Source organism: Leuciscus leuciscus (genome assembly GCF_965113295.1).
Source record: "Leuciscus leuciscus genome assembly, chromosome: 14".
Lineage (NCBI taxonomy): Eukaryota > Metazoa > Chordata > Actinopteri > Cypriniformes > Leuciscidae > Leuciscus > Leuciscus leuciscus.
The window spans coordinates 12,777,378-12,800,951 of record NC_138738.1 but is presented as its reverse complement, the minus strand read 5'-3'; the positions used below and the strand labels follow the sequence as shown (position 1 = coordinate 12,800,951).

At 39.8% G+C, this 23,574-nt stretch overlaps 1 protein-coding gene and 1 long non-coding RNA gene across 4 annotated transcripts in view; one reads left to right on the top strand and one right to left on the bottom strand.

Annotated features, from left to right (window-relative positions):
* oca2 (oculocutaneous albinism II) overlaps positions 1–23,574 on the top strand; it is a 97,385-nt gene that overhangs the window by 38,700 nt on the left and 35,111 nt on the right. The window contains exons 15-18 of the mRNA XM_082137239.1: positions 3,877–4,009; positions 11,553–11,700; positions 12,450–12,507; positions 13,282–13,390. Coding sequence (XP_081993365.1) covers positions 3,877–4,009; positions 11,553–11,700; positions 12,450–12,507; positions 13,282–13,390 — 448 coding nt within the window. The remainder of the gene's footprint in view (positions 1–3,876; positions 4,010–11,552; positions 11,701–12,449; positions 12,508–13,281; positions 13,391–23,574) is intronic.
* Positions 13,488–23,014, bottom strand: LOC309474711. 3 transcript variants are annotated; one of them, XR_014197402.1, is made up of 4 exons: positions 22,888–23,010; positions 21,643–21,688; positions 20,698–21,004; positions 13,488–15,480 (listed from the first exon to the last, which is right to left on the bottom strand). It is a non-coding gene; the product is annotated as an uncharacterized lncRNA (long non-coding RNA). The 3 variants fall into 3 exon arrangements; XR_014197400.1 differs by lacking the exon at positions 21,643–21,688 and having other exon boundaries at positions 22,888–23,014; XR_014197401.1 differs by having other exon boundaries at positions 21,643–23,012.

Sequence of the window (23,574 nt, the reverse complement as noted above, 5' to 3'; positions counted from 1 at the left end):
TAGATGGATGACATGGTGCCATATAGCTTAATAAAAAGCACAGTGCTAGAAATGTGCTTTACTAATCAACCTCAAAAGATGTTATAAAACACCTTGACTTACAAAAGACATATAATGTTTTAAGACCAGTATATATGACCAGTAACATCTGGAAAAGGGATGTCATGCAACATATATACTGTACACTACCTTTCAAAAGTTTGGTGTTGGTAAGATTGTTTTTATAAGAAGGCTCTAAAGCTGACCAATGCTGCATTTATTTGATCTGAAATACAGTCAAAACAGTAATACTTGGTTGTGCTGCTTAAATATTTTGTGGAAAATGTAATACTGTAATACCAAGAATAGAAAGTTCAAAAGAACCAAATATATTTGTAACATATACTGTCACTTTTGATCAATTTAATGCATCCATAGTGAATAACATACATTTTTAGAAAAAAAGAATATACAGTTTAAAGCAAATGATCAATGACAGCATGCTGACCAAATTTAGGCTACATCTACATTAATCCAGATACATTTGAAAATGGCGTTTTTGTTTAAAAACGCTCTCCGTCCACACTAGCGTTTCAGTGTGAATGAGAAACCTTTGGAAAATTCCTGAAAAGGCTAAATACACCTTACTGCACATGCGTAAAACCTCACAAAAGCTCACTGAGATTATACAGACGGAAAAATAAATAATGTAGTCATCACGCAATTCTTCTGGCAGGATCATTTTATTTAGCAAAATATCTCACCATAAACTGATGCGTCCAGGTCACACTAAGTCACTGTTATGTTTGGTCTAAAACGCAACTGCTCGTATTGCCGCAGGACAGCAAATGTGAGTACGAATAGTGTACAGTACAAAGTAACATATTTTAGCAACAGTGTGAAAGTGAATAGCACATAACAGGCACAATACCAGTATAAACATGAATATCTATTGGTACAATATGCGTCACATGTCATCGTTTTTAAATACCTCCGTTTTGACAGTCCACACTACAGCGAGAAAACAGCGTTTTCAAATTTATCCGCTTTGGAGAGCGTTTTCAAAAAGCTTTGTTTTCATTAATAAAAACACCGTCTCAATGTGAATGGAAGGCCAAAACGGAGAGAAAAAGATGCGCTTTCAAACGAAAACGTATTAGTGTGGACAAGGCCCCTTTTCAACTTAGATGTTTTTTTTATGTTTTTTGATTAATAAAGTAGGATGTTAAATAGAGAGAGGAAAATGGAAAGCAATTGGGAAATTATGGCGTGACTTTTAAAGTATTTTAAAGAACAAGAAATCACAACTTGTAAATCCCCTACATTTCCAAGGCATGGAAATGGAAATCTATTTCCGTCAGTCATGACGGAACATCTTGTACTTGTGGCCTCTTTGTTTATTTGTTTGTTTTTTTCTGTTTGTTTGGGCTGTGCGAGTTGAAATCCCCCCCCCCAATCGGTCTCGACAGGATCACTACAGCAGGGATGTTGCCATTTGGTCAGTCAAGCATCCATCTGTGGAGCTCTCTGTGGATCAGACTTTTGTGGCTGGGCATAAGGAGTGTTTCAGGGTCGTTGAGGAGACATCTTGTACACCCTGCTGTCGCTCTCTCTTTGGCATCTACTGGGCTGTCAGTCACACTCTCAGAAATCTCAGCTGTCAATCAGCACTTCTCCAGGCCCCAGGCAGACAGGCTTTGGCGGACTCTAGTCTGAAGGTGGCCCCTGACTGCTCACTAATCAGCTAGCGCCAACAGTGAAGGTCTTTTTGCATAGTTATTTCTCATTCCCTCTTCTCTCCCACTTCCATTGCTTTTTGAAGTTATTTTCTTGGCTGATAAAAGTGGGACAGTGACAACAGAAATAGAGTGAGGGGAGGTCTCATTTACACATGTCTAAGTCATTATCACAACATGCCTGTCGGACAAAACGAGAATTTACAAAGAAATATTCACAAACACTGCCTATTATCTGCAACTGAATTACTGACAAAGTAATGAGGACTTATGCATCTACTCTGTATGATAGGGCATTCATTTACATTTACATTCAGCTCAACAGCACAGGAAGTCCACGAGGAATAAAGCAGAGGACCGCTTTAATGAAATGTTATCGACAGATCCCCACAAGCCCAGATAGCCTGAGCGAATCTGAGGATACCTCTTATTTTGAGTAGGTTCAGACATCATAAAGCTCTTGGCCTTTAGATGTATTAAATGAAGAATGAACTATCGCTGAAATAGTTTTTAATTTATGATGGAATATGTTCAGTTAAGAAAGAAAGAACTATATATATATATAAATACACTTTTTTTTAATGAAACTTGCAATATTTTATTCTTTATTTGAATCTTAAAGTGATAATTCACCCAAAAATGAAAATTCTGTATAATTTACTTACCCTCATGTCATTTCAAACCTCTGAAATGCTGAAACTTCTATGATCACTGAGTCAATAAGTTGAATTTAAGCACCGGATCAGATTGATTCTTGAACAGTTGAAGGACTGGATCAGGTTGAATCAACATTTAACAAATAGTTCAGACTTTTTCTAAGCGTATTAACAGTTTAATTAAAAAGATCCCATTCAAAATAATGATTTTTTTCACGAATGATAACGTGAAAATGCTAAATGAATTTTGTTTAAAAAAAAAAGTTGTGTTTTTCCCATCGTCTTGCAGTGATCCTCTAATTTGCCCTGCCTGTCTTTTCAGCCTCTCTCTCTCTCTCTCTCTCTCCCTCTCTCTCTCTCTCTCTCTTTCTTGATCTCCTGTAGAGGTCACTGTATACCAGTCTCATGTCTTTTTGTCTCCATTCACGTTTGTCTGGCATCTGAGATTAGACATGTTGTTTGTTTGCTCGGATCTTAATTTTTAATTTTTCTAAATCATACAAGACCCTTTTTATCCTTTCAATCATGGTTTTGTTTTTAGGGTGGAGGTAGTACCTTGAGCTGCTTTAGGATGTTATACTGATATACCCCCCCCCCCCCCCCACAAAAAAAAAACTATGCATACAAGCATATATATTATTATGAAACAGCAAAAGTGGCATACAAAAATACAAATCATTGTTCTGACTTACAAATAATTAAATAATAAATTATATTTAATTGCAATATATAAAACATGATGATGATATATTACTACATTGTTTCAATCATGGTTTTGTTTTAAAAATAATTTCTATATAATGGTATCTTAAGACGATTTTAAAATAGTTTTTTTTTTTTAAACCAACATACAAAAACAAGCATTTGTGATTTTGTGTCAGAATAGCCTTGTTACAACTTCCCTTTGTGTCAGATCTCCTTTCTCTCTCTCTGTAAAATATCCTTGTACTGCTTGTATACAAGTATGTCATTGCGTAAACAACCATAAATACCTCACTACAATGGGTCATACACCAACCGTATATTGGGAGATAAGTCGTAGGATTAGATTTCAGACCACACAGATCTATTTAACACATCTCTATCAGTGGTGGCATTTTAAAATGTGATGCCATCTGGTTATAATGAGAGGTGCACAGGCAAGGAAATATCATCTGAAGCTAGATGTTTAGCAGAGAGGGCTGTATGCTCTTGATATGAATGATAATTAATAAATAGTCAAGTGCATTTTAAGAGGATTTATGCCTCATGCAGGTGCTCATTTAAATCTTATATAAGTGTTTAAATGCATCAAGATGCAAGCATTAAATGGGGAATATGATTCTGTTGATGAAATGTAATCAAGGCCTCCATCCACATTATATGGAGAGCCAGTAAAGTGGATGTGATCTCTACTTAGTGCTTTAGAATATATTTCATGAAATACCGCAGCAAATTAACTGCACAAGTTCACTGTAGTTGCATTTTAAAGGGGTGAAAATTAACCCACCCTCTTGTTCCTCTAGGGGATTGACTTTGCGTCCTTTACGGGTTACATGTTCCTGGGAATCTGTCTGGTGCTGCTGACCTCATTTCCTTTTCTGAGAATGCTGTACTGGAATAAGAAACTTTACAACAAGGAATCCAGCGAAATCGTGGGTGAGTATTAATTTATTCTGCTCTGTTCCTGTGCATCAGGTTTCCCAAAATCACTTGGATCTATCCTCAAGTGTACTGCGGAGAAACTCGTATTTCCTTCTTTTATGATTCAAGCGCTTTTGTTCTGACATGTACAATGAAAAATTTATTCATAATCCCATTGACCTAGATCTTAAAGAATGAGCAATCATTTCTAAAAACCATAGAGTGGTTGAGGGAACACTTGATCTTCCTTGTTGACAGCAGTTCTTCCTACATGAGAATGTGAACGAGTGTCATACACCATTCATACACTATTTACACCAAATCTCATATCCTATCCAAAGCTCCTTACATTTGGCCTTTGAGCCCCTGTGACTGGGATAGGCACAGTCTACCCTTTCATGGATGATTATAACCTCAGCAATACATCATTTTCCACCCCCCCCCCCCCCCCCCCTCCTCCCGCACTTCCCACGATCACATTGATGCGTTTAGTCTCTCTGTACCCTTCAGGCTGTTTTCCCTGATATTTCCATTATTCTTATCGGATGAGCCTGTGCTGAAAGCCTTAACGCGTCTGTATTAAATACATAAATCCTGTCGTAGATGACCTCTCTCAAGACCTAGACTTATGCAATACTCTCAGACAGGACTTATTTATATGTTTTTTGAGGGGTCAAGGTTTGCCTGGTTAGCATGGCCCATTTTACCCATGCTGGTACAGTAGATGTTGTAAAACTCATTTTGTATTTTGAAGATTTACTTATATATATTTTTTTAATTTGATTTATTTATATATATATATTCAAGGAACATTTATTTATTTATTTGGCCTCTTCTTTTCCCCTTCACATCACAGCTGAGCATAGTCTCTAATGAAGGGCTTGGAAATGTGGGTTCTTGTGGTGTGATTGGTCACATTTAGAGTTCAGGTGATTTGCTCAAAATGTCTGTGCCCAGAACTGCTCATGAGCAAAGATAGCACATTTTATAGCAACTGATTAAAATATTTTCAATAAATAATTTTCTCATATTATTATCTGCAAAAATACATGCTAACAAAGTGCATGTTAGAGCATGGTTAGGGTTGTACTGTAATCAGCCTGTCAGGTTGTATGTTTTACTTGTATTTTGACATCTACCATTGTGTAACACTTGCTTGAAATGGGTCATGTGTCAAGGAATTGTGTATTTATGACTTTCTGTTGGAACAGGACACATTCAGCCCAAGTGTGAAGGTGCTAACACAGCTAGAAAGGCCGATAAAGCCATCATAGACACTGATAGGTCAATACCACTCTCACCTAGGGAGTCATTGCTTCATCACCACCTCCACTGAGAGCCCAGCCATGCTCTATTCTTCCCCTCTTCTTTAGCAAACAGGATTTAATATATTTTCTCGTTTTTTAAATTTTTTTATTCTGACCAGTCATTGAAATTAATGGACAAACAAATAGACGTACTAATAGATATCACAATTTCCTCCCCTTCACCGACTTCACATTGACAACATTTTCTAACCTCCTCATGTTGTTCCAAAGCTGCATGACTTCCGTCTTACATTCTTGAAGAATGTTTCAACCGTTCTGTCCATACACTGAAAGTCCCCCCCCCCCAAAAAAAACTTAAATATTTTTCAAAATATCTTATTTTGTCAGGGTTGCCAGGTCCCAAAGATATTTCCAGCCCAAAACTGACTCAAAACCCACCCAAAAGGAATGAAAACTGTTATTCTGTTTTAAATTTTATTTGAATGATTTCAGCTAGACTAGTTTAAATGTAGTATACTTTTAATTATTCTTTTACTTTATTTTATTTTATTTTATTATTATGTTTTTAGGCAGCTTGCATGATAAATTGTTTAAAATGTGAGATATAACACTGTCACAACATGTTATACACTGACATAGCTATCCATACAATTCTATAAGCTAGTTTTTGTCTTAAAATGCATATTGTCCTTTCACTTCATAGATTAAATTAAAATACTCTGATGTTTTCTGATCTCAGTCAAGACCATTATTAATAGCCTACATACTCTTTTCCCTTTATCCACTCTTCTTCTCTCCACATTCACCCTTGTTTTTTTATCTACTCAAGCATCAGTGAGCTATTAATCTACAATGGCACTCTCAATTAACCTGCCTTGAAATTACTGATGTGGTTGAAACTCATGTCACCTCTAGTTTGTGATGTGAAATCAAACGCGCCTCCATACAGTCTCTTCCTCTTTCAGTGGTCCTCAGGTTGGGATGTATTAATTCCAAGGATCAAAACGCATTAGTAAAATGAGCTATTTTTAATAGCCACTTTTAAAAGAGCTCACTTTTGGGGTGAACTATTCATTTAAGATAATATAATTTTTATATATATGCATTTGATTAGCTTTTTCTGGATAATTTTTTACTTAAATTATTTTTGGTCTTTTTTGGTTGTGTAAATAAATATAGAAAATAATCCGATGAGTCTTCCTGCAGTTGTCAAGCTCTCTCTATAGATGGTCATTAGCCTCTTGAGCAGCTGCTCCCTCTGTTCCACATTGACCAACTCCTCACATCTCCCATACACCTCCACACCTGAGCTCTCCTTCACACACCTGAAGTATGACAATAGCTCCTTAATAATAATCTACTCATTTCAGCCGTTCACAGTCTTGAATACAGGCTCTGAGGTTCCCAGAGAGGCTTTCACCATACCCATAAGTCATTATCTGAGGAAAGCACAAAGCCTTTTCTAGAGTCACGCAGTGGTTGATCATCCAATTTAAACCAGGACTTTGAGTCATCCTTTGATTCTGTGAAATAGCATGTTGGTGGATGGCTGCATGCTGATCAGCCCAGTGTCACAGCAGTTTTATGTCCTTATAACCTCCAAGTTTGGGCTAGATGAGAAAGTAGTACAAAACCCCACATATATTTACTTGCGTTTTCATACACACTGAAACGTACAATATTCAAGTATTAACTGCATGCACTAAAACGTAAATAATTTACGTATGAGCAAGTTTTAGGTGTACAAATGTGTACAAATTGTTATTCATCAATATTAAGATAGTTGCATTAATATTTTGATTCTATTGTATTCAGTTGTCATATCAATGACATTGTTTTCAGTCACATTTATTAAATGCAGTTTTCTTATCTACTTTATTTGAAATGATAACATTTCGCTCTGTTCTTTGACTTCTGTTCTGCTGCAAACTCGTTTTGAAATATGAATAGAATTTCTGTAATCGTTTAACCATTGTATACCTTGTGATTTTTATTTTGTTTGCCGTGGGACACAAAAGGCGTTGTCTCAGTAATGTCCTATGCTGTGACTGACAATAGAACCATAAAATACGCCAAAATGCAACATAAATTTGCAAAAGTAATACATTTTATTTGTGATCTATAATCTACATATTTAGAATCCGTATGTTTGCGAGGAACAGACCCAAATTCTAGACTTTATTCAGCGATCTTCATCTTCATTCTCAGCAGCGACCCCAAACGTCAAATCCCACGCTCATTACAAATTCAAAAATTGCTGCCCCGGGAAGCTTTAACAACCCGCTTTATGGCAGTGATGGCTCTCACCTGCTTCGTCACAGATTGCGACATGCTGTGTTTTGGTTGAAGTGTGTTTGAATGTTGATGTTCAATGATGTTGACATTTGAAATCACCAAAACAAACACACCCTTCCCAAAAGGATCACACCCCTATCTAGATGCCTCCGACCTTGGGTCTTTGAGAACTATAATGACAATAAAGTTGAATCTAATCTAATCTAATCTAATCTATAGATTAACGTTACATGAAACTTTGCAAAACAACCACTGGTCGACCTCATGTCAAATAGATAAGAGATAAACTAGACAGATTTTTAAGATCAGTTTTTATTTTCCATTCTTATTTTTGACATTTATCTTCTTTTTATTTAACAAGGCAATAAAAAAACTAGATTTTAATGGCTTAACATTTAATGCCTCTAATTCACAACAGTCATTGTGAGTACAGTATCCCTTACATAACAACTTCTGTAGATGCGTGACAGAAATAAAGTCAAACTGGTTAGTAATAAGTGAAGCTGGTAATGCTGTTTGTGGAGTTTCAATCCTCCTCTGCTGAGATCTTGAGAGATTTAACGTCTTCTTTTATCTTCAGTTGATTTCATCTAAGGCTGTAGATGAAGTCAGTTGTAGTTTCTGTGTTTCTCTTTCGTTATTTCTCGTTAGGGTTAGACTCGTTATGGTAAATTGTGGTAGATCATACTAGAACGTAGTAAATCACGGTAAACCATCCTATTACATGCAAATCGATGTAAACTATGGTAAATCATGGTAAACTATGGTAAATTATGCTAGAATCACGGTGAACTATGTTAAATCATACTACAATGTGGTATATCATGGTAAATCATGCTAGAACATTGTAAATCAAACTAAACTATGGTAAATCAAGCTAAACTATGGTAAATCATGGTAAACTGTGGTAAATCATGGTAAACTATGGTAAATCATGCTAGAAACAAAGGAAATCAGACAAGAACATGGTAAAACATGGTAAACCTTTAATAAACATATATTTCCAATGGTAAATTGCCTGTATTGGCGGTAAATGGTATTTTCCATCTATGATCAAGATGGTTATATACTTGCTAAATAAAACTTAATGTCTTTTAATGATTATATGCTTAAAGGCCTTAAATGCTTGAACCCTGGTAAATGCTGCTTGCAGCTTTAATTTTTTTTTTATTATTAAATAACTTTTTATTTGAAAGAATCACTCTCCCCATACTGCAGCCAAGACAGTCTCAACAAATCCTTTTGGGAGCAATTGTTTTTTTTAATGTCATTTTTGATTGAATTTGATTGATTTGATTTTAGAGTATAACTACATCAACTTGTCATTAAGATAAGAGAATTTTAATTTAAAATTAGAAACAGTGAATTATATCTGTTCATGCTTACCGAACATCTACACAAGAACTGTTATTTTGAAAACAACCAGCAGGTTGCACGAATGGATGCGTCACACCGGATGCGTGTGCCTGTTGTTTCAGAGATAAATACTCGATGACAGACAAGCAACTGAAAAAATGTATTTCTCAGAAGGCAGGAAGGTACGCTTTACACGTCTCCTACACCATTGGCCTTTGCCTACTGTGAGGATTGTCTTCCCTTTGAGACAACATCAGCATGGGACTAGCACCAGCCAGAATGCAAATCTCCCCCTTCTTCCTGTGATTATTGGGTTATTGGGTGGCTAACACAATGAGAGAGTGTTGGTCGGTGTGGAGTTGATGCAAAGTTTTAGAACTCTGCTCTGTAAGGAACAGAACTTAAATTATCGGCTTGTCGGTTCCCCGTGAGTTCTGCGTCTGGAACGAAAGACCTCCACTAGGCCTGATGGTGACCACTCAATGCCAGTCCAATTTCTAATTCTGTATAGCCTTAAGTCCCCACAGAGCCTCACTTTCGAAAAAATCAAACCTGCTGTGCGGCTGATATAGTTTTCCAGGCCCTCGGCATGATGCATTACTGTGTCAATTAGCTTCTGGAAAGCTTTCCTAGCAGCCTCACCATCACATGGTGAGAAGTCATGCTGAAGGACTAGTACAAATCCGTGCCTATTGTATATCTTTGTTTTTCCTTCTCCCTTATCTTCTCTTTCCTTTCCTTCTCCATTCTTTTTGTAACTGCCTAGTCTGTGCTTCATCCTCATCCTCTTCCGTATCCAAAAATAGTCCAATGCATTAACCCCATAAATTCCAAAGCAAAGGAAACAACAGTAAATCACAACTATTCACAGTTTGACTGTGGCGCTACTGTATAAATACTCAGTACATATAAAATGATTTGTAACAAAGCAAAGTAACATAAACAAAGCAAGTGACATATTTTTTAAAACATTGTTACTCACACTCTTGTGTTGCAACATTGCTGTCGGATCCGATATAGTCGGCACTGCATCATCTTTTATTTTCAGTCTCTCTGAAAAGTATGCACTGAACTGTGTTTTGTTTAAAAATATGTCGGCAGTAAAATTAAGCGAAGAAAAGAACAGTTTCTTACTGCCGCGATCTGGAACTTCAGTTCTAAAGTTCATCCACACTTTTTTAATGTTAGGATCACAAGGAAGGCAATGCAATGACTATGTTTTCCCACAAACTGGCCCTGCAAAACGTCTTGCAATCCTAAAAGGGATCTCAATTGTTTTATTGTTGGAGTGGTCCTGTGTTTGCATCTCTTGTAATTACTACTAAATGACATGTGTGAATCGGTGGGCGGGGCTAAAGAGGCACTGATGTAGAAGTAGGCACTGATTTTCTTCTGGAGTCTTTCATTACACTTTTACGTCATACTGTTATAAAATCTAAAACGAGTCATTTTCTGTACAATTACATTTTATAGTACAATGACCTCTTGTATTTCAAAAGATTTCATCTCTCAATTTATGACCCCTTCAGGTCAGCCTTAAAGGGTTAGTTCACCCAAAAATGAAAATTCTGTCAGTAATTACTCACCCTCATGTTGTTCCAACCCCGTAAGACTTTCGTTGATCTTCGGAACACAAATTAAGATATTTTTGATTAAATCGGAGAGCTGGATCACTCCTCCATAGGCTTCTATGGGATCGAAATTTGTCTGAGTGAATTCATGTACTGTAACAGCACAGCTGTTTTTCGTCACCACGTAGGCTCACTATTGGCCGACGCTGGTCGTGTGTGATGCGTGAGCCTACGTGGTGACGTACAACCCAGAAGCGCTGCGCTGTTACACTACGTGAATTCACTGAGGCCCACACAAAAGAAAATTAATAGTTGAATAAAGTTGTTATTTTTGTGTTTTTTGTGCACAAAAAGTATTCTCGTCGCTTGATAGACTTAAGGTTGAGCCACTGCAGTCACTTAGACTATTTTAACAATGTCTTTACTAACTTTTCTGGGCCGGCAAGTTTCGATCCCATAGAACCCTATGGAGGAGTGATCCAGCGCTCAGATTTAAGCAAAAATATCTTAATTTGTGTTCCGAAGATGAACGAAAGTCTTATGGGGTTGTAACAACTTGAAGGTGAGTGATTACTGACAGAATTTTCATTTTTGGGTGAACTATCCCTTTAAGATTTAACTATTGTTTTTTCTTCACATTTTAAACCGTTATTGGTTCCTAATTCAGTCACAGTATTTAAAAAAAATTCTGAGATTGGCCTGTCTGCATTGAACTGTATCCGGGTAAATGAAGTTATGAAATGAATTGTCATAGTCACTACGACTACAGACATGGCAAAGATGGTCCAATTGCAAAGCTTTGGGCTAAAAATAATCTGAATAAATGAGATAACAAATGTGTTACAATTATCCCTCCCTTTCTTTTTTTTCTGGATTGGCTCTGTTTGACCATAAATCCATATCGTTAATAGTTCTTGTTATCTGTTTCTTACTACAGTGGGTTTCTTCCCATTTTTTTATTATTTATTTAAATTTTTTTGAAATAGATTTGAAATTCTTATCTTAATTCGTATTTGTCTGTTCTACTGCTGAACCCTTTATCTTATCATGATTTGTGTCGCCCTGCAGAACTGAAGCATGAGATTCTGGTGTGGAGGCAGACAGCCCATCGCATTAACCCTGCCAGCCGAGAAGAGACTGCCGTCAAGTGTCTTCTCATGCAGAAGGTGCTCAATCTTGAAAGCCTTCTGCGCAAGCAGCTCAAGACCTTCCAGAGGTGCTACACTCATGCTCAGTCCATTCTTTTCATCGTCTGTCTGGTTAAAATGGAGGCAGTCTGTCTACACCGATGCACAAGGGGTGTTTAAAGGGGACATAACTTTATGAATTTCTGCCAATCTCATGTTAATCTTGAGTACCTATAGAGTAGTATTGCATCCTTTATATCTCCGAAGAGTCTTTAGTTTTATCAGATTTATAAAAGACAGATATGCTGTTCCGAGTCTCTCCAAAAATTATTAAGATAATTGTCTTGGTATCAGGTCACTTGAAAACACTTCAGGTCCAAAATATATCCATTCCCACTGCATGACACCTGTACTGTCTGACAGTAGCACATACCCAGAAGCACAGGATGATAAATGAAAAATAATTAACCTGTAAAAAAAAAAAGTAGTTATTTGTTCTCAATTGTGTAGGCCCTCTAAAGTTCTTGTAGAGAGCTGAAATTTTAATCAAGCAGAATAATTTTGTTCTCAACAGTATCTTATTTATTTTTTTGTTATCAGAAATGTTTCTTTTAACTAAAGAAATTCGATTAGTTCTGCTTGTGATTTTGTGGGGCTTGTGGTTTGCTTTGATGAGAGATAGAATGATCACAGAAGCCATTTATAGCCTCACATGCTGAGTAGAAAAGGTTCGGGGTGACCACATGAAGTCACCTCTTCTACTCATTTGTAGGTGTCCATGCTGGCTGAAAGGATGTATTAACACACTCCATTCTGTTTTATTCCTTTATTTTCACAGGCAAATATCACAGGAAGACAAAAACTGGGAGCAAAATATTCAAGAACTGCAAAAAAAGGTAAAACAAGGCTGCATTAAGATTTAAGTGTTGTACCTCTCTGATAACCTTGCCTTATCTTTCCGATGTTATCTTATTAATTGATAAGAAACTTCCAGTGGAGTAAAGCATTTATATCACTGGTTCTCAAATAAATAAATAAATAAATTCATTCATTCATTCATTCATTTTGCACAAAAATAAACAAAATGTCCTTAACACACTTACCGGTACATACAAATTTACATTTATTAATGTAATAATATTATTATTAACTGCATAAGCATAACATTGACTGAATAGGGAAATAAATAAATAAATAATCGCATAAACAACTGCAGAAGTGTGTACAGTGTTTATAGTTTGGTTTCTAAACATCAATTGAAATTTGATGGTTTTATATTTGATTAGTAGCCAATAATTCACTGAAACATATTGTGGTCAGGACACTCTATCTTTAGGCTTGTTGCAGTTAAATCTGTATGTAATGTACTCTGGTTTAGTTGGACACATGACCTTTGATGTCATAAACAAAAGATGCTTCTAGGTGCTTTCAAAGCATTTATTCCCTTGTTAAAGTTCGCCTGAAAAGCTAACTATATACCATTATATGATTAGCATTATAATATTTGCAATTTAGCATTGGTTTTTTTTTTCCACTCCCATAAGTGATCCAATTTGAACAGACCTGTGGATCGCAACCCACCAGAAACTCTGGTTTAGAGGGCATAATAGGTATTAGACATGTTTCTTTCTGTATGGTCTCTAAAATTTATCTTTCATGGTCTTTTATAGCACAGAATAACTGACAAAATCCTCCTGGTCAAGTGTCTGACTGTCCTTGGGGTGGTCATCTTTATGTTCTTCCTGAACTCTTTTGTTCCTGCCATACATCTGGATCTGGGTAAGAGAGAGACAAACAAGGACACAAATAATCAGGCTTCATCCATTTCTATTTCTATTGCTGAACTGGCCCTGCTGTTTACACGCCTCACGATCTAATTATGAGGGCTTGTTTCCTCTCTGTTTGAGCAGAGGAAATGGAATCACAAGAATACTATGCTATTTTGGAAATGATACAAAATTTGCCAATTCCTCTACCACATAGGAAACATTTCAATTTATATGCATTAAATTAGGGTTCATAGAATAAAAATAGAAAAACAAATGTTATTCTTATAAAGCTGGCCACATCCTCCCATGATCTAATTGGTGCGTGTATAAATCCGTCAATGTGTTGATGTGGTAATTGTTTGCAGCTGGGCTTTAAATGTAGAAAGAGACACAAATGCAAAGCCATAACAATGGAGTAGCGTGAGATTAAATAAGACAGCTAGTATTACGCACCTCAAAATAAGTCTTTTGTTTCTGTTTTAATTTTTTTCTTCCCGCCACACAGCCATCCTTTTTGCTCTAGCTTTGTCGAACTGGTTAATAGACATGTTTATTACACAGTGAATGAGATGTCAATTACTGATAGAAATGAAATTGAGAACTTCACCAAACATTATTAGTGAGTACGAGTTGGTCAATCAGAAAATGCCTGCCACACAGCTCTCTTAGGTTGTTGTATTGTTCAGGTCTGATTGTGTATTGATAATCAATTCTCATTTGTGGACAGCTTGATCTTATGGAGGGATGACACATAAATATTATTTTCAAAATGATCAAAATTAGCATCTTTTTATACATACAAAATCATGTTTTTTTGCCTTTCCACAGCTGTGTACATGATTAATTGGCACTGATCGCAAAAATAATGTACATTATCATTTTCAAAAAACAGTGTGGTTCTGCTTTCAAATTCTTCTCAGTTCCTCCTCCTGATCAAAACCAGGGTCGTCCAGCATGGGCTGCAAATGACTGTCATTAGACTTTCATTAGGTTGACACATCACCACTCCGTTTGACCTTTGATATTGATTATTTAATCATGGGCGAGGATACAGTGCGCCTGCTGGAGAGCAATGAAGCACACAGGATGCACTGTGCTCACAGAGCACCACACGACTTTCCAACGAAAAGCACATTCATGACAATTAAGTGATTCTTAGGCCCCGAGGCCATCCATTTCCCAGAAAAATTATGTAATTACAATTTGATTATTCTATAATTGACTAGAGAACATTAGCACATTTCTATGAACAACATTAGCAGTAACAGTGCATCTGGGGAGTTTTCTCGATTTTAAGTCACTCAAAGAGTGTTAAGAGAAAAAACGGCTCTGAAAGGTCACTTCTATATGTCCATGAAAACATTTCATGAGTAGGAAATATCAATTAGATTCTCAGTGTGCCTTTATTCTGAAAGTAAAGATATTTAGATGCTAAAAAAAAAAAAAAAAAAAAAAGGTTCATAGAATACATCATGCAACATTTAATTTAAGAATCTTGTGTTAATCATTATTTGGTTATGTGGTTAGAGGTCAACATGTGTGCTAAGTAATTTTTTGTTGTTATACTTATTGATTTGACTGTTGTCGGAATATACTGACACCTAGTGCAGTGGATACAGTATTATGAAAAATCTGAAATTGTAATTTACAATTAAAAAAAGACCCTATTCGTAGTCAGTCATGATTCATTTATTCCAATGTAAAATAAAGCAGCTTTATTAGGCTATAGATATGTCTTGTGTTTAAAGATGCACTGCGGAACTTTGGCCTCTCTAACACCATCAAAGTTACTTTTAACATGGGTTGTGATGCATCTGAAGGTATACATATTGAGTTTTGTTCATTTTTAACCAAAAACTCTTCCGTACTGTGACTTTGAAGTATTATTAATTTATTTGAATTTTAGATATCATTTCATTTAAGATCTGGAGCACATGCATATTAAATATTACTAATGTATCTCAGCTCTTGATATAGTCATTTATTTATAAATAACTAAATTAAGAAATAAGACATAATTTATCTCCTGGCCAGTACAAAAGCTGTACCACCAAATAATGAATGAGGAAACAGAGGAAGATTAATCAAAGTAGAAAACGCCTCGGTTACGACTGTAACCTCGGTTCCCTGAAGAGGGAACGAGCGTTGCGTCGAAAAGCTGACGCTATGGGAACGCTTTGCGTGATGACGTCTTGAAGCACATGTAAAATCAGTCCAATGGTGTGGCGGAACGTCAGAGGCGGGTGACGTCACGTACCAGGAAGCTATAAAAGCCGGCCCGAAACAGAAAACGAAAGCTTCGTAAAGTCTGAAGTCGCGCTGACAGGCATGAAGGAGATATGGCAAGGCGACGCAACGCTCGTTCCCTCTTCAGGGAACCGAGGTTACAGTCGTAACCGAGGCGTTCCCTTTCAAGGGAACTCCCGTTGCGTCGAAAAGCTGACGCTATGGGAACGTCTATACCAACGCCTCCATAGCTACAAATGTCTGTCCTGTGTGTAATCATGTGAGCAGCACTAAGAAGACAAAACATGAGACCCTAGAGTAGAGTCTAAATCCAGAGAGTAGAACCTGACGAAGGTGTGCAGTGAGGACCAGCCTGCCGCATCACAGACGTCCTGTAACGATACTCCTGATATAAGGGCCTTAGAGGCCGCCATACTCCTAGTAGAGAGCGACCGGACAGCCAAAGGAGAAGGCTGTCCAGCCGCCTCATAAGCCAGTGAGATAGTCTCAACCACCCACTTGCTCATCCTTTGCTTAGACACTGGACCTCCCTTGTTAGGGGAGCAAAAGTCACTTTTACGCCACAGGGCAGCTCTGTGGACATACGCGTCTAACGCCCGAACAGGGCAAAGCAAATTATTCGCCTCCTGGTCCGATTTCGAAAGGGAGGAGGACCTCCAAGTGCCACGAAGGAAACGAGATACCAAGGGGTCTTTCCCCACAGACATTCCACCCAAAGGACTGTGGTAAGCACCTATGGCCGCCACATAGACCTTTAAAGTGGACGGGGTCAGACCTGCAGTGAACCGTTCCTGCAGGAACTCCAGCACTGTACCAATTGGGCAGTGGACTGGGTCCAACCGACGGTCACTACACCAAGAAGTGAATACTCTCCACTTCAGGGCATAAAGTTTCCTCGTGGAGGGAGCTCTGGACTGTAGAATGGTCTCAACAACCTCGGTTGAGAGACCTGACTCTATGAGCTGGGCCCCCTCAGAGGCCAAGCCCACAGGTTCCACAGTTCTGGCCGAGGGTGAAATATCGAGCCCTCTGCCTGGGACAGAAGGTCCCTCCTGACGGGTAACTCCAGAGGATGCCCGTCGAGGAGGGACACAAGATCGGGAAACCATACTCTGCCCGGCCAGCGCGGGGCTATAAAAAGCAGGCAAACCCGGTCCCTGCGAACTCTTTCCAGAACTCCCGGGAGCAGAGCAACTGGGGGAAAGGCGTACAGACGTAGCCTCGGCCACGTCTGTACCATAGCATCCAGTCCCAGAGGAGCTGGATGCGTGAAGGAGAACCAAAGTGGACAGTGAGACGTCTCTCGAGACGCAAACAGATCCACTTATAATTTCCATATCAGCTCCACCACCTCGGGGGTGGAGCCACCATTCCCCGGGCCTCGGCCCCTGTCTCGACAGAGTGTCTGCTCCTATATTCTGGACCCCGGGGATGTAGGCTGCCTTGAGTGACAGCAACTTCCCCTGGGACCACAAGAGGATATGGCATGCCAGCGCAAACCCCCTTGATATAGGCGACTACCGACGTGTTGTCCGTATGTACTACACATGGTGTCCCCTGAGACCTGTGATAAAGCTCCTCAGAGCCCGGAAGACAGCTAACATCTCTAGGCTATAGAATGCCAGGAACGATGATGGTCTTCCCACAGACCTTGAGATGAGCGACCCTCAGGATCGCTCCCCAACCCGTGAGGGAAGCATCCGTCGTTAGCAGTTTGCGACGACAAGGAGCTCCCAGCACTGGGCCCTGGGACAGGAACCAAGGTTTCTTCCACATAACCAAGGCACGTAGGCATCACCGCGTGACCTTGATTGTGCGAAATGGGTTGCCCCTCGGGGAAAAACCCTCTGGTCCTGAGCCACCACTGCAGGGGCCTCATGTGCAGCAGTCCAAAAGGTATCCCGTTGGAAGCTGCTGCCATGAGACCCAACAGTCTCTGGAACTGTTTGACAGTGAGTAGCTGGCCTAGCTTTACACTTCTCACAGCTGCCAGGATGGAATCGAAGCGTGGCGATGACAGGCGCGCCTGCATCGACACTGAATCCCAAACCACGCCTAAAAAAGTGGTCCTCTAAAATGGAGAAAGCACACTCTTCTTGGCGTTCAGCCGTAACCCCAACTCTTTCATATGGGCGAGAACAACATCTCGATGTTGAACCGCCATCTAATGCGACTGAGCTAAAATCAACCAATCGTCGATGTAGTTCGTGATGCGAATACCCCGGAGGCGCAGAGGCGCCAGAGCTGCATCCACGCATTTGGTGAAAGTGCGGGGTGATAAAGCTAGGCCGAATGGAAGAACTCGATATTGGTATGCTTTGCCCCCGAAAGCAAACCTCAGGAACTTCCAATGACACGGACGGATGGAAATATGCGTCCTTGAGGTCTATCGTGACAAACCAGTCCTCGGACCTGATCTGTGGCACGATTTGTCTCAAGGTTAACATTTTGAACTTGAGTTGCATGTACTCGTACAGAACTCGAAGATCTAAAATGGGACGCAATCCCCCGTCCTTTTTTGGAACTATGAAGTACCGGTTGTAAAACCCGGTTTTCCTGTTGGAGGGGGGTACATATTCTATGGCCCCTTTCTCTAACAGAGTGTTTACTTCCTGTTCCATAACCAGAACCTGCTCGGGGCCCACCACTGTGGGCAGGACCCCCATAAACCGCGGTGGGCGTTAATAGAATTGTATCTAATACCCTTTTTCCACGGTCTGCAGGACCCAACGAGAAACATTTGACAGTAGCTTCCACGCTGTCAAAGATTCTACTAGAGGTACCAGTCTCTCGAGACTGGTTTCTGGATTTTGTTGCTGTTGAGTAGTCGGTTCGTCGCCCTGTAACGGCGCACCGGCAGGGAACGACCAAACAGACTGCTCCAGCACCCTCCTCAGAGGGGGCGGGCATCCCGAGGCCACTACGTTTCCGGGTGGACCTTGAGATATGTGCTCGCCGGAGACCGCTGCGCCCTGTAACACCGGAGGCGGCAGGGTTGGCAGAACGGTCCCCTGAGGGCACCGAAGAGAGACGGCACCGTATTTTTCTCCTGCTGTTGAGTAGTCGGTTCGTCGCCCTGTAACGGCGCACCGGCAGGGAACGACCAAACAGACTGCTCTAGCACCCTCCTCAGAGGGGGCGGGCATCCCGAGGCCACTACGTTTCCGGGTGGACCTTGAGATATGTGCTCGCCGGAGACCGCTGCGCCCTGTAACACCAGAGGTGGCAGGGTTGGCAGAACGGTCCCCTGAGGGCACCGAAGAGAGACGGGCACCGTGAAAAGAGGTGTTAACCGCTCTGCTTCGGGGGGACTACCCTCATTTGTCCTGAGCCCTCAGACATCAGGACTTTTTCCCAGCAGCCTTCTTGGCGGTAATAACGGTCCGCAGATCCGTTTTACCCCTCGAAGACTGCTGGGTTTGAGAGCGCCCTCCGTGTCCCCGAGATTTTTGTGGGGGAGCACGAGAGGACACACTCTGTTTTTGAGTGGCACGATGTTCAGCGCTCTTTTTAGAGGAGTGAGGCTGCTCCCGCTCAGCAGCCTCAATGAAAGAACGGCGGGGGAGAAGTTTTTGTAATGCAGCTGCCTGTTTAGCAGCTTCCTGAGATTTAGCTACCGCACTGTTTACTGCATCACCAAATAAACCAACAGTGGAAACCGGAGCATCTAAGAGAACGTGCTTTTCTTTCTCTTTTATATCGCTCAAATTGAGCCACAGATGCCTCTCAGTGGCCACCAGGGCTGCCATAGACCGCCCGATTGATTTAGCGGTCTCCTTGGTGGCCCTGAGAGACAGATCTGTGGCTCTGCGTAGTTCAGCCACTGTGTCAGGACCAATTCCCCCGCCCTCCTCTAAATCCCCCAATAATTCTGCCTGATAGGCTTGCATAATAGACATCGTATGCAGACACGCTGCAGCTTGACCAGCGGCTGCATACGATTTATGAACCAGAGATGATGTGAATTTTACTGGCTTAGAGGGAAGTGAAGGAGCTTTCAGGGAAGATGCCGTTGCTGGAGAGAGATAGCTCGCAAGCGTCTCCTCCACCTTCGGCATCTCCCCATAACCATATTCTTTATATTTGTGAATGGAAGAATAGTGGGATGTTTGTGGTGCATACACTCTGTATGAAACCGGTTTTCCCCACGATTTCGACACCTCGGTGTGGAGATCGGGGAAAAACGGAAGGCTTCTTCGCTGAGGCTGTGTACGAGATGGCAGGAAGCGTTCGTCGAGCTTACTTTTCGAACGAACGTCCTGCCTATCCTCTGGCCACTCAATAGATAGTCTGTTAACTGCTCTAGTAATAACATCGAGCAGTTCCTCAAACGCATGAGACTGAGGTGGCGAATCCTCAGACTCAGCTTCAATACTCACAACATCCAACTCCTCAGAGCTGGACAGTTGCAGTATTGGTGCCTCTATCGTGGGGGAAGAAACCGCAATGCGTGCTTCCACACCCTGATGAGAGGCACTGGATCTGTCAGATTGATGCTGAGATAAGGCAGAGCCCGTCTCAACATCCACTGACAGATCCATTTGCGAACCCCAGGTCTGAGATCGCCGCCGAGCCTCAGCCGCGGCGGGACCCGAGCCCTCGGGAACGCGATCGGGATTGAACCGAGCCAAGCGGGATCGGAGCGTGCGCAATGGAAGCGCGTCGCAATGCACACAGTCACCACCCTCGAGTGCTGACTGGGCATGCTCCTCACCCAAACAAACAACACAAAGAGTGTGAGTATCACCTCCCGTTAAATAACGCGGGCAGGGATGGACACACACTCTAAACTGCTGCTTGCTCGCCATACTGAATATATATATATAATATAGACAGACAACACCAAATAACAAGGACAGATTCAACACAGAGCGCAACTGAAGACTCAGAAAGCTTTCGTTTTCTGTTTCGGGCCGGCTTTTATAGCTTCCTGGTACGTGACGTCACCCGCCTCTGACGTTCCGCCACACCATTGGACTGATTTTACATGTGCTTCAAGACGTCATCACGCAAAGCGTTCCCATAGCGTCAGCTTTTCGACGCAACGGGAGTTCCCTTGAAAGGGAACACGCAACAGCTCATTTCTTCCTGGAACATCCTGAGAGAGACAGGGTTCTTTATAAAAGGGTGCTTGTGGAAACACATTTGCTTTAAAAAGAAGAACATGATGGTGTTTGTGTCTCACTCAACGGGCCGGAATGCCTGTGTTGTTTTGGGTATGATGAATGAGCCTCCAAGGTTTCTCAGCAAACTTCTTTTAATTGCAGAGCCTTTTTCTCTCTCTTTTTCGCTCTCATTTTTCTGCTCTGTTTGTGCTGTGCATTGCTGAAGGCTCCCAATTCCTCCTCCATCTTCAGTTGGATGCCGTGGCGGAACACTGAAGCAGAAAGTAAATCAAAAGTTACTTTTTTTGGATTGTGTTGACAAAACCATCCCAATGCCAGTGTGGAAGAAGTGTGGGATTCATTTCACACCAAGCATGAGCTACAGTGCTTGTGTGTGTGTGTGTGTGTGTGTGTGTGTGTGTGTGTGTGTGTGTGTGTGTGTGTGTGTGTTTGTGTTTGTGCCATCCAAATAGTTGAACATAATTTACTCTTCGAGAAAAGGATGCTTGTATCTAAAAAAAAGTGTTTTAAAGTCAGATGATCTGTCTGTCTGTCTGGTGGTGAATTATTATATATGTGTTGTTACTTTTCTCTGGAGAGAAAAACAAACTGTATCCAACTGATGAAATGAAATTTTCATGAAATGCCTCATGTTGTGTTTGACCCCAAATTCTACTTAATGCTTCAAAAACATACTTTCAGAGGTGGACAAAGTACACAACTTCCTTACTTGAGTGACAGTACAGATACTACTGGTCAAATATTACTCCATTACAAGTAAAAGTTGTAAAAGACCGATTTTTACTTAAGTAAAAGTACAGAAGTGCTTGCTTTTGAAAGTACTTGAGTATCAAAAGTAAAAAGTAAATGTCAATGTATTGTTTTTATTATTGTTGCATTGTTACAGTACCTTATGCCTCCGAAGCAACCTGAATACACTGACCAGTTTGAAGTATCTGTGGAATTAAGAGCTTTTAGATTGTTACAAAACCTTTAGAAATTAAAAAACTGAATTGATAAAAAAAGACAATTCTTTAATTCTTTAAAAAGCCATAATCATCTTCATTTTTTTATTTAACACTCCTATCACCCCCACAAAAGAAGTACACATCTATGTGTATCCATTCATGCACTAAATATAGACTGATCAGAAAAAAATCATAGCTGTATAACTGCTCAACAACAATACTGCTTTAACAAAGAGCAAAACAGAAATACTTATTTGCCATGAAAACAAAACTTTCAAACCATTCGTTGTGACACGTTTTAGAGACAGAAAAAAATCATGCCCTGACTAACATAACTACTTTCTACTCAAGGACCTTGACAGAAATGTAGTGGAGTAAGAAGTTCGGTATTTGTCTTTCAAATGCAGTAAAGTTAATGTAAAAAGGTTCCAGAAAAAATAATACTCAAGTAAAGTACATATACCCAAAAAGTGTACTTAAGTAAAGTACTCAAGTAAATGTACTTCGTCACTGTCCACCTCTGCTTATAATTTAAGTATCAGGTTGATTCTTCTTGACTTTTCTAATCTTATGAGAACCCAAACAAACTTTATAATAACAGTCTCAAAGAGATTAAAGCTTCATTATTTTTGTTCTCCTGGGTTTTCATTAGATGAGAGGATATTCAAAGACTCTGATGGGAAATTGGAGTTTAATTTTGGAACTACAATTATTTAAAAATATCTTTAAGGTATCAACCAAAAATGAGGGGCATAACAGATATTTTAAAAGTGCATGTCATTTTACATCCGCAATGGTCAGAGTCTTGTTTTTACAGTTAATTTCAACTTCGTATTACGTAATAGTTATGTATAAAAATTGCATCCTGATTGCAAAAATTCATAAAAAAATTAAAAAATTATTAATAGACTTGGAGATTCCCATAACTAGTTACAAAACTTTGTCTTCCATCATTCGGATATTCCCAACAACATTGCCTTTTATGATCTTTACCTTGTTTAAATCAAAACATTGTGACCAATACATTCTCCACCACAATTACAGTACATCTGTTTCCTCTGTGACTGCATCTGAATCCTTCTCTATCTTTTTCTCTTCTTTCTCTTCCTGTCTTCTTTGACTCTTCCTCTGTTCGTCCTTCTCATCCCTTATTAAATGATTTCCCACAGGCAATCTCCAGCACTCACCTGTTTAATCAAATTTTGCTTGAATTGGAAGCACTGTCTCCGATATGATTTATAGCATATCAGTTTGTTGCAGCATTTACCCTAGTATATCGACTAGGGTTGGTCATAATCCCAAAGCATGTGTGCATGCATGTGGTGTTTTGTGCTAAATGTGGGAAACTTGGATAATAACGGTTTGACCATTGTCCAGCTTTCTTTTTTTTTTTTTTATTGAGGCACTTCACTCACTGGCATCTCTGGCTAGAGTTCAAAGCCTCTGGCTGGCTAACAGGAAATAGTATTTCTGGTGGAAGTGGGGTCTTTAGATAATTGCTCAGTAATTCACTATTCTGCTTTGAGTGGTGTGGGTTAGATTTTGAGTTGACATTTATGATTCTTTCTGTTGTCACAATAATAGTGAGAATGGTGAGTTTTTCATGAATAAAAAGTTTATGCAGGCTAATAATGAAATTAAAATGTCTTTTCCTAACTCTTCCTTCACTTTTGGAGGAACATTATTGCTCACAATTATCATTACTGGGCTTAATTTAAGGAGCATTGGTACAAAATGTTATGGATAACCCCAATTTGCTCGGCCCAAGTAGTGGGTTTTGCTTTAGGACCCAGATTTTACATGAACATCATGTTGGCGACCCAAAAAAGTTCTTGTTTATCGACTTATAAAAATAATAATAAACTGTCTTAAAG